Genomic DNA, 11,267 nt, shown 5'->3' with positions numbered 1-11,267 from the left:
TTGCTAGATGTGATGCTGCCCAATTCACAAATGAGTGACTGATCCTGAAGACCTTCAAAATGCACTGGGCTGAATTTTTATGATAACGGGGACTTTTGTATTGTTCCCGACCAATTGCAAAACTGACTCTAACGCTTCAGGCTGCAAGCATTTGAAGAGCAACATCTTTCCAGCTGTGCACGGCCTCCTTTGATTTCTTAAGTGCTGGACACATTTGAATGATGTGTCATTTACCTCAGGAAGAGGAAGTGGGAGCAACTAAACTACTACTTTTCGGCTTTGGACTTTAAAAACCAACAAAGCCGCTCCCTCTGGTAGGAGCAGCACTTTGCAGGAACTCCCGGGGACAGCTGGCCGAACTGTGGAAGTCCCTGGGGCCGAACCCCCTTCGGTGGCCGCTGTAACTCTGAGATCTATGGTACCCGGAAAAGCGTGTGGATACAGGACGCAGGCAGCAGCCAATGACGGAGCAGGACGAGGCATTTGTGGGCATGCGTGGCGCGTGGGGGTGGGATTTCCGGCCTCTTCACGGTGGACGACTTTTGGCGTCAGGCTTGTTTACCCTGGGAGGTTAGAGAGTGCAGATTCCGGGTCGAGGTGACAAACGGACAAAGTAGGAGAGGAGGCGACGTCCCTGTCGCGGACACTGCGGTCCATGGCTCCACGACGACGCGCCCGGTCTGCCCCGCGCTGTGGCCGGGACAGAGAATGCAGGCCTGATTTCCCGATCCGCCCACAGAGTCCGTTGGCGACGGCCGCGCCCAGGGACCCGGCTGAGGTAAACGCGCGGCCCCCGGGCCCTCCCGGCCCGCCCTCTCAGCCTTCCCTTCCCCCCCACCCCCCCGACCCTCCAGGACCGAGCGCGGGTCGCCTGCTCGCGTCCCTGCGGCCCAGGTCCCGGTGTCCGGGCCGAGGAGGCGCTCGCGGGCGGGGTCCCCGCGTCTGAGCGCCGGCGTGACGGGGTGCGGGAACGAACGGGCTGCAGGGGGCCTGCGCCACCAGCGGGGCACGGCAGGTCTCGGTTGTTTCAGCGACGCACGGTGCAGCGGCGCCCGTGAGGCCTGTCACCTGGCTGCCTGAGCAGTCCATCCGTGCTGGCGGTGTGCCAGGCGGTGTAACCCAGGTGTAAATAGATAGGCCCAATCTGGCTGCGGAGAGGACAGATTGCAGGGGTGGGGGGCAGAGGGGGCAGGGAGCGCAGGAGGGGGTGCCTGCGCCAGTGTGTGTCATCGTTGACGGGCCAGAACGGTCACCGTGGATGTCCGAGAAGCGGTTGAATTTTGGCCCCGGGTTCGAGAAGGGCCAAGGCAAATTTGGGGTGTTGCAGGTGACAGGAGAAAGGGAGGGGTCCCGGAATGCCTGGGGGCTTTGGTCCTTTGAAGTATAATCTGCCAGTTATTTGACGGGCAAAACTGAGTTTCTTCGAGAACGAAAGAGCACCGCAGTCTGGAACAAGCAAGCTGAGGCTCAACGGTAGGCCAGTCTGCAGGACACGAGAGAGGTAGGCGTTTTTAAAGGGGAAGGGGCTAAGTTGGGAAGGCTGTTAAAATCTACAAGTCCCTGAGAGTAAACTGGGAATTGAAAGTATAGTGGCTTCCGGTTGGCTGAGCTGTGGGTGGGGTGGTCCCGAAAGCCTGCCTTTTCCCGTCTGGGCTAGTAGAGGAGGTAGTTTCCCAGTCCCCAAGTTCAAGTGTGTGGTCCTGTGGGGTGTGCACTGATCATGGCGGTAGTGCGTGAGAGCTCCCCCAGCTGCGTCCTCCCGACTCCCTTTTAGTGAGGTTTCCCGTTATTAATTTTCAGCGGTCCTAGCAGCGGAAGGGGTGGACGCTCCCATCAGCTGGACGGAAGGTGGCAGTAGGTTGATTGTCCTTGGAGATCTCCCAGGTTGCTTGGACGTCGTTAAGTCTTAGATGTTCAGAGAGGCGTGAGTGACGTCATCCAGTGGGCAGCGGGGCAGGAAAACCCGGGAAAGCGGGGCAGGTTTCAGGATGGAAACTTTGAAAAGTGACGGCAGTTGTGTGGCCCCGGCGGAGGTTTGGATCACATTGAGGAGGGGGTGCAGACTAGGGGGGCAATGCTATTAGTAGGTCAGAGGGCCTTAGTGAGGTGTGCTGAAGAGTGGTTCCCTGGCTCAGCGCCTGGTTGGGGCTGCTGGGCAGTGCGGGCACAGGCGAAGGAGAGAGAAAGATGTGGCAGATGGATGGGTGGGTAAGGCTTCCATGGCATGATGGGACAAGAGATGGCTGAGGACACCTAGGAGCAATTGCGGCGAGGTGACAGGGAGTCGAGGCTGCCCTTTGTTCAGTGGTGTAGGGCTTCACCAGAACTTTGTGGTGCGCTTTTCTGGTGTCCGGGCCGTTTCACAGTCTTGCTGATGGATAAGGTGTGGGGCCAGTGTGGTCACTTGTGCGTCTCTGTGCCTGGCAGGGAGACCTTTAGGGCTGGGCTTTTCACAAAGGTTCAGTGCAGAGTGGAGGGTTGTGACTGTTGGAGGGACAGCATGGGCAGCACAGAAGTATTAGAGGGACTGGGAGTATCTGAAACGGCCACGTGGCTGTGGGTGTGTGTCCCTGAAGCCAGGATCCCCGGCAGGCGAGGGGGACTCCTCGGCCGCATTTGAGGCTTTCCCTGTGGTGGGATGCATGAGAGTGCTGGGGTTGTCGTGGAACCTGTTTGGATTTGTCACACATCCTTTGGGTGTCATGTGACAGGTCCCAGTGTGAGTCAAGGGGCATCCTTTGGTGTGGGGCAGGAAGCTGTGGGGGCGCAACTGTGGGGTCTGAAGGTGTGAGGGAGATGCAGACTACAGGGTCATGTTCACTTGGAGAGGGAGTGTGAGTGTGATTGTGAGCTTAGGGTCTCAGGGCCCTGGGACTGGAGACTGACTGGTCGAGGTGGGTCCATAATTGTCTGTGTTTGAGGGCACATTCGGGGAGACTCCACGGGAATTTCCAGGCAGAAAGGATGGCGCTTGGGGGGCCAAACCCAGATTGGCCCCCGCAGATTGCATCTACGCACCCCCTGCCTGTTATTGCTGAGGACCGAGCACAGTGATTGGTGGGATGGTGAGGAGACGGTGGCATTAATGACACCAGGACCTGGTATTTATTCTGAGGTAGGAGCTGGCGTGGCTGGGGAGAATGGGGTGTATGTGTCAGGGTTTAGATTGTGGGTTCTCCGAGGGAGAATGTTCATGGTGCCATCTGTCCGTTTCATGACAGGGTGGTGTGACCTTTGAGGACATTGCCATCTACTTCTCCTGGAAGGAATGGAGACTTCTTGATGAGGCTCAGAGACGGCTGTACTATGACGTGATGCTGGAGAACTTTACACTTATATCCTCCCTGGGTAAGGCCCTCACCCTCCCCAGTGACCTGGACTGGGCTCTGTATTCCCGCTTTAGCCCCCAACTGCCCATTCCCTAGGGGATGCTTTGTACCTCTTGGGTGTGGACTGTGGGCCCTGCTTGCTCCCCCAGCTTCCGTGGTGGTTGCATTTGTTGCTAAGGCTGGGGTGTTGGTGTGCCCTTTTCTCTCCCCTGCCGTCCCAGTGCTCTCTGTGCCGAACCCTCATAGGGTAAAAGAGTAGTCAGTCAGTGACGCTAACGGATTGTGCCTTACTTACCCTCTGACCCACCGGGTCACTGTGTTGAGATCCATGCCTTCTCTATGGCCCCTGTTTTGATACCTTCTTTTGACTGACATTTCCTTGCCTGCCTCTGCCGGAAATTGCAAGGATTGACTGGGTCGTACTTATGAGGACTATGGGCTACTTCTCAAGACTGTCTTGTATGGTTCTTTTGGTGGTGTTTACATCTCTTCTTCTACCTGCCCCCATCCCTTCCGTTTCGTTGAGGTATGAACTGACCAGGAAGATTCCATTTCGAAAGTGTATTACATGAGGATTTGATCTGCTTATACATTAGGAAACTAGTTCCAAATAGAAGGTAGTCAACACACCGATTCGTTGACATAATTACCTTTTGCGGTTCGTGAGAAGCTTAATATCTACTCCCTTAGCAAATTCCAAGCATACAGTACAGTATTCACAAGTGTAGTCAACATGCTGTTAGGTCCTTTGAACTTAGTTAGCTTTAAAAAAATTTTTTTAGTGTTTTTTATTTATTTTGAGAGACAGAGAACGTGTGAGCAGGGGAGGGCCAGACTGAGGGAGGAAGACAAAATCTCAACTAGGCTTCCTGCTTAGCATTGAGCCAAGGTGAGATCATGATCTGAGCCGAAATCAGGAGGGGGATGTTTATCAGACTGGGCCACCCAGGTGCCCAGAACTTACTCATCTTATAAAGGGAAATGTGTTCCCCTGACCAGGATCTCTCCATTTCCCCCATTCCTTAGCTTTTAGCTTTTCTACCTTCTGGGGGTGTGATTTTTTTTTTTTAATTTTTTATTTATTTATTTTGAGAGAGAGAGAGAGAACCAGCAGGGAATGGGGGAAGAAAGAGGGAGACAGGATCCCACGTGGGCTCTGCTGACAGCAGGGAGCCTGATGCGGGGCTGTGCTCACGAACCCTGATATCTAGACTTGAGCCAAAGTCAGATGCTTAACCAACTGAGCCACCTAGGCGCCCCAGATTTTTCTTTTTTTAAAGAATATCTATAAGTGATATCATACAGGATTTGTTTTTTGCTGTATGGCTTATTTGATTAGCATAATGTATTCCAGGTTCATCCATGTTGTGGCAAGTGGCAGTGTTGCCTTCTTTTTTTTATGACCTATTATTTACGTATGTGTGTGTCCTAAATGTTCTTTGTCACTGTATTCGTTTATTTTTAAAATACAATTTATTTATGTATTTTAGTTTTTTAAAAGTATGCTCCGTGCCCAAAGTGGAGCTTGAACTCTGAACCCTGAGATTAAGAGTCCTGTACCCCACCACTGAGCCTGCCAGGTGCCCCTTCTTTGTCACTTTAAACACTCACCACACTTAGGGGCGTCTGGGTGACTCCTTCAGTTAAGCCTCCAACTTCTGCTCACATCATGATCTCGCGGTCAGTGAGTTCAAGCCCCGCATCAGATTCTGTGCTGACACCTTAGAGCCTGGAGCCTGCTTCAGATTCTGTGTCTCCCGCCGTCTCTCTGCCCCTCCCCAACTCACACTCTCTCTGTCTCATGAACAAATAAACCTTAAAGAAAACAACACTCAGCACACTTCATGGTGTTTCCATATATTGGCTATTGTGAATAATACTGCGGTATGTGCAAGTGCAGGTCATTTGTGGAGTTTCTGATTTTGTTTCCTTGCGATACATACCCAGGAATGGCAACGGTGGACCATACGGTAGTTCTATTTTTAATTTTCTTGTGGGTCTCCCCTAACATTTTCCATAACTTGCCTATTTATATTCCCAGCAACAATGCTCAAGGGGTTTTTTTCCCTCCACATCCTCACCAACATGCTACCTCTTGACTTTTTTTTCTTTTACTGTTTACTTATTTCTGAGAGACACAGAGACAGAATGCAAGTGGGTTTGGGCAGAGAGAGAGGGAGGCACCGAATTTGAAGCAGGCTTGAGGCTCTGAGCTGTCAGCACAGAGCCTCACGTGGGGCTCGAACTCACGAGCTGTGAAATCATGACCTGAGCTGAAGTCAGACGCCCAACCTACTGAGCCACCCAGGTGCCCCTCTTGTGTATTTCTTTGGCTCTGCTGCAACTTTTGAATTTTGTACAGTGGTACTTGTTTTTGCTTTTTGTCTATGCTTTTGATGTCACATTCAGAAACTCATTGACAGGAATTAAGTTAGGATTTTCCATACGTTCTTCCTAGGAGTTTTAGGTTTTGATGTCCTGTGTTTAAGTCTTTTTTCAATTTAGAGTTCATTTCCACAAGTGCTGGAAGATGGGGGTCCGGTTTCATTGTTTTGTCATTTGGATATTCAGATTCCCGAGAGGAGAGTATTCTTTCCCCAGTGTATTCTTGGCATAATTGTCAAGGATTAATGGACGGTAGATGTGTGGGTTTCCTTCCGGGCTCTTTATTCCGTTGCACTGGTCTGTTTTTATGCTTTAGTGCTGTTTTATGTGTAGTAGCATATTGTTTTGATTACTACAGCTTCGTAATAGAGTTTGAAATCACAAATGTCTGCCTTCAGCTTGGAACTTCTTTCTCAAGAGTGCTTTGGCCTTGAGGATTTGGATAACTCGGTGCGAGTGTCCCCTGGAGCAGGCAGCTGGCGTCTCCTGCGCAGGGACTGCAGTAGCATCTGCCCTGTGGCTGATAGAGATGCCCCAGCTCGTTTCCTACCCATCTCCACGTGTCTCTGATAATAGTCTCCAGCGATCCTTTCTTCGTGCTTCTGCTCTCTTTTATGCTGCACAGTATAGTAGTCCGTCTTAATTGGGCCCTTGAGCCCTAGGAGTCTAAAGTCATTCATAGACAGCTGTTGAATTGATTTTTGTTGGTGTGAAAGATGGCATCTCCTATTCTACAGTCCTGCCAACGTCAGTCACATAGGATACTTTTCTGAGTCTGTTGTGTGCAGGGCAGCTCTGGAATACCCCTGGCCATCTACTTTTTTTCCTACATTATTTCTACTCTCCCTGTGCCCTGTAGTTGCTCACTTAGCGCTTACAGGAAAAGAGTGTTCTGTGTAGCGTAGGACGGACATGATGCAGACAGGACCATGTGGCTTCACGGGGGGGCATTTCCGGTGAATGGCAGCCGGGGAAGGTGTGATATCAGGACTCTGTTCAGCTCACACTAGGCAGCTTTGTTTGTTCAACCCGACTTTGGTGCCATTGTCAAAGGCCACACCTCGTTCCTGTCTTTCCTTCTTCACTGTTGAGAGTTTGTGTACTTGTGTGTTCTACTCCTTTGGTAGTCCTGTGACTTCCAGCGCAGGGGTAATTGCTGTTTCTCGGGCCTCCGCATCCCACCCATTTCTCTCGCTGCACTTTCTGTTTACCGTAATATTGACCCCTGAACATTTTGCCATGAGATGTTCAGTGTCCTTAAACTGACCGTGAATAGCAGCAAATGTCTTGTGAATGGATTTTCTCACACTCTTCTGTTCAGCGAAACATCAGCAGCCAGAAAGGTCCTACACAAAGCTGTGGGAAGAGATGTAAGGTTTAGATTCCGGCTCTGTTCCTTGTGTCACATCCTAAATTTGTATCCTTCTAGTGAGCGGTCCACAATGCTTTGACTTTAGGGGCCCAGTAACGCAGAGCAGGCACTCCTTCACCTGAATTCCAACTCCACTGTCTGAAACAGTATCTACTCAACTCGTGCCTACAGGAGACAGGTGCATATGTGTGACGGGCTCACCCCTCACTGTAGTCACCATGTATTTCATGAGAGTTTCTTTGCGTTCAGGTTGCTGCTGTGGAGCAGAAGATGCGGAGGCACCCCTTGAACAGAGCGTTTCTGTAGGTGTGTCACAGGCCGGCACGCCCAAGGCAGCTCTGTCTTCCCGGAAGACCCACCCCTGTGAGATGTGTGGTCCGGTCTTGAGAGATGTTTTCCGCCTGGGTGAGCACCAGGGAAAACCAAGCAGCAAGAAACTGTTGAGGTGTGGGGCATGTGGAAAACGATTTTACTTCAGCGTAAACTTTCATCAGCAGCCGGACCAGCATACGGGAGAGAAACCATTCAGAAGTAGTGTGGACACGGCCTCTTTTGTGAAGGAATATGGATTCCATGATTTAGAAAAGCGCTTTACATGTATAGAGGTTCAGAAGGATTTCATGCCTGGCTCAGGGCATCTGCAGCAAGAGGCCACTCATACTGGAGAAAAGCCAAACACAATCAGCCAGCGCAGGGAAACTTTACAGAGTAGTGAAGGTCATTACACTTGGGGAGAATGCAAGGAAGCCTTTGGTCCCGAGCATACACCTGTTCAGGATCAGGGTATGCAGCCTGGACGACCGTGTTTTGTGTGCAGTGAATGTGGGAAAACATTCAGGTACAAATCTTTATTGACTATCCACCAGAGATTCCATGCTGCAGAAGGACATCATGAGTTTGGCAAAGGTAGAAAATCCATTAGGCAAAGGTCTGTCCTTAGTCAAAATGGAAAGGCTCACACTGGGTCCAGGCAGTACACCTGCAGCAAATGTGGGAAATCCATAAGCCACAAATCTGTGCTCATTCATCCCCAGAGAGGGCACAGTGGAGAAAATGTTTATGTTTGCAGTGGATGTTCAAAATCTTTTAGCCATAGTTCAGTTTTAATTAGTCACAGGGTTCAACCTAGAAAAAGGCCTTATAAGTGTGGTGACTGTGGAAAATGTTTTACCTCTATGTCTATTCTCAGTTATCATCAGAGAACTCACAGAGGGGAAAAACCTTATCAGTGCATGGAATGTGGGAAGTCTTATATCTCCAGTACTGGCCTCCGTTATCATCGCAGGGTTCACACTAGAGAAAGGCCTTATAAGTGTCATGAATGTGGCAAATCTTTTTTCTCTACTTCTGACCTCCATTATCATCACAGAGGTCACAGTACAGAAAAGCCTTATCAGTGCAATATATGTGGCAAGTCCTTTCTCCGAAGAAACGTCCTCAATGCACACATAAAGATTCACTCAAGTGAAAGGCCTTATAAGTGTAATGAATGTGGGAAATCTTTTAAGTGTAAGGCGACATTCATTAAACACCAGAGAGTTCACACAGGAGAAAGACCTTATGAATGCAGTGATTGTGGAAAATCATTTAGTACAAGTTCTGTCCTTCGTTCTCACCAGAGAATTCACACTGGGGAAAGGCCTTATGAATGTAGGGAATGTGGGAAATCTTTTACCACTAGTTTTGTCCTCCATAATCACCAGAGAGTTCACACTGGAGAGAGGCCTTATGAATGCAGTGAATGTGGCAAATCTTTTACTGCTAGTTCTGCCCTCCACTATCACCAGAGAGTTCACACTGGAGAGAAGCCTTATGAGTGTAGTGAATGTGGCAAATCTTTTACCACTAGTTCTGCCCTTCAGTGTCATCAGAGAGTTCACACTGGAGAAAGGCCTTATGAGTGCAGTGAATGTGGGAAATCTTTTACCACTAGTTCTGTCCTCCATGAACACCGGAGAGTTCACACTGGAGAAAGGCCTTATGAGTGCAGTAAATGTGGGAAATCATTTACTGCTACTTCTGCCCTCCGTTACCACCAGAGAGTTCACACTACAGAGAGGCCTTACGAGTGCAGTGAATGTGGCAAATCTTTTTTCTCTGGGTCTGATCTCCAGTGTCACCAGAGACTTCACACTGGAGAAAGGCCTTATAAATGCACTGAGTGTGGCAAATCCTTTCTCCGAAGAAATAGCCTCAATGTACACATAAAACTTCACTCAGGTGAAAGGCCTTATAAATGTAATGAATGTGGGAAATCTCTGAACTATAAGTCGACATTCATTCAACACCAGAGAATTCACACAGGAGAAAAGCCTTACCTATGCAATGAATGTGGAATGTCTTTTAGTCATAGTCGTGCCCTACGGATTCATCGTCACTGTCACCTTGAAAGAAGTCCTTATGAGTGTAGTCAGTGTGGGAAATCTTTTACTTCTAATTCTTCCTTCATGTCACACCAGAGAATTCACACTGGAGAAAAGCCTTATGAGTGCAGTGAATGTGGGAAGGCTTTCACTGCTCGTTCTCTCCTCCGTTCTCACCAGATTGTTCATACTGAAGAAAAGCCTTATGAATGCAGTGAATGTGGCAAGTCCTTTCCCCGAAAAACTACGCTCAATGCACACATAAAGGTTCACTCAGCTGAACGGCCTTATAAGTGTAATGAATGTGGGAAATCATTGAAGTATAGATCCACATTCATAAAACACCAGAGAATTCACACAGGAGAAAGGCCTTATGAGTGCAGTGAATGTGGAAAGGCTTTTATCAGTCATCCAGCTCTTATTTATCACCGCAAGAGTGCACACAGGAGAAAGGCCTTAGGAGTGCTCTGAATCTGGAAAATCTTTCAGCTAAATCTCCAGACTTACTCAACATGAGAAACTACACAGTAAAAAATGTCTTTATTGGTGACATGATGACCTGAATGCTCATGTTCACTAAAATTTCTATGTTGAATACCCATTCTGATGGAATAGTATTAACAGGTGATATCTTTGGGAGGTATTTCAGTTGAGAATGGTCAGAAGTGTGGAACACTCATGAGTGGGGTTAATATCATAATATCTCTAAAGCAAGTTTCCTTCCCCTATCAGTCATGTGAGGACCCTTGAGAAGGTGATCTATAAATCAGGAAGCTGGTGGACCAGTCACAGAACCAGGCCATATGCGGAATGGTAGGTCAGATATACAACCTCCACAACTGGGAAACTTGTTTGTTTACAAGCCCCCTCCTTTGTGATATTTTGTTAGAGCAGCCTGAGCTGAGACAAATGTGAAGAATATGGGTAATGTTTTGGCCAAAGATACAGTTTTGAAATCCGAATTCACCTTGGAGCAGGGCCTCATGGGTGAGGTACATGACCATTCCTTTAGTCCAGTGATCTGTCTTCATTCCACGCTCAGAGGTCACACTGCAGAAAGAATTTAAAGTAGCAGAGAAGGTGATGTTTCCTTGCTTCGTGTAATCACAGTGGAGGAGAACCGTTTGCGAGGCAGACACCTACCTGAGTTGAACTTTGTTCACCTGAATGTCCAGAGGGGAGTGACTTACCATAATTTGAAGCTATTTCAGAAAAATACAGAAGCTGCGTTGTGCTTTTGCTGTGGTTGGAGTCATTGCTCAATTGAAATCACTGCCAGTTTCTGTAGCAAAAGTCACTTCACCCCTGCCACTTGCCAGGTTCCCATCATGTGTATCAGCCACCACCCACCATGCTCAAGCATGCTGACCTCTGCGCTTTGTCATTGGCGACGGACATTGTGGGTAATTGGAACTCCTTGTTCCCTTCTAAGTCAGAACGTGGATGTGACCCAGTGTTGACACTCCTACCCGAACTGAGTTTGGGGTGGTGTCTTGCAGAGAGGCTGAGTCTCTTAGGACGTTGTTGGTCTCCTGATGTTTGTGATCAATCTGTGCAGCACCCAAGTCACCAGCACAGGAATTTGGTGCCACGTTTTGCTCTGGTTTATGCATTAATAAATGCCTTTTTTGTTTAATTACCTTTAACCTTATGTGTTGTATTCACTCAAAGGGGTTGTTTGAGAGCAGAATTGGCGTCTGCCAGCATGAAGAAGTGAACAGATTTCATTGCATCCCAAACTTACTGTGTCTTGGATAATTGTAAATAAAAAAATAACTACGACACATACCGTGCAGCTTGGATGTGAATTCGCATTGT

General features: G+C 48.8%; 1 protein-coding gene across 3 annotated transcripts; it reads left to right on the top strand.

The window, feature by feature from the left end:
• Positions 1 to 307: 307 nt before the first annotated feature.
• On the top strand, positions 308 to 10,293 carry LOC115502259 (zinc finger protein 814-like). Of its 3 annotated transcripts, XM_030297458.1 has the most exons (4): positions 836 to 1,501; positions 2,922 to 3,115; positions 3,222 to 3,348; positions 7,336 to 10,293. In XM_030297458.1, exons 2-4 carry the CDS (start codon positions 3,086 to 3,088, stop codon positions 9,918 to 9,920), a joined length of 2,742 nt encoding a protein of 913 aa, XP_030153318.1. In that variant the 5' UTR covers positions 836 to 1,501; positions 2,922 to 3,085; the 3' UTR covers positions 9,921 to 10,293. The 3 variants fall into 3 exon arrangements, with proteins under 3 accessions (XP_030153316.1, XP_030153318.1, XP_030153317.1); XM_030297456.1 differs by lacking the exons at positions 836 to 1,501; positions 2,922 to 3,115 and adding an exon at positions 308 to 778; XM_030297457.1 differs by lacking the exon at positions 836 to 1,501 and having other exon boundaries at positions 2,804 to 3,115.
• The last annotated feature ends 974 nt before the right edge of the window (positions 10,294 to 11,267 follow it).

Source organism: Lynx canadensis, chromosome E2 (assembly GCF_007474595.2).
Source record: "Lynx canadensis isolate LIC74 chromosome E2, mLynCan4.pri.v2, whole genome shotgun sequence".
Lineage (NCBI taxonomy): Eukaryota > Metazoa > Chordata > Mammalia > Carnivora > Felidae > Lynx > Lynx canadensis.
This window is presented reverse-complemented; position numbering and strand designations above follow the sequence as displayed.

Excerpts from the sequence above, each read along its gene's own strand:
- LOC115502259 (XM_030297456.1), top strand. The coding sequence starts at position 656 with ATGGCTCCACGACGACGCGCCCGGTCTGCCCCGCGCTGTGGCCGGGAC. Across the intron at positions 779-3,221 it reads CGCCCAGGGACCCGGCTGAG|GGTGGTGTGACCTTTGAGGA; the intron begins GTAAACGCGCGG and ends GTTTCATGACAG. Across the intron at positions 3,349-7,335 it reads TACACTTATATCCTCCCTGG|GTTGCTGCTGTGGAGCAGAA; the intron begins GTAAGGCCCTCA and ends CTTTGCGTTCAG.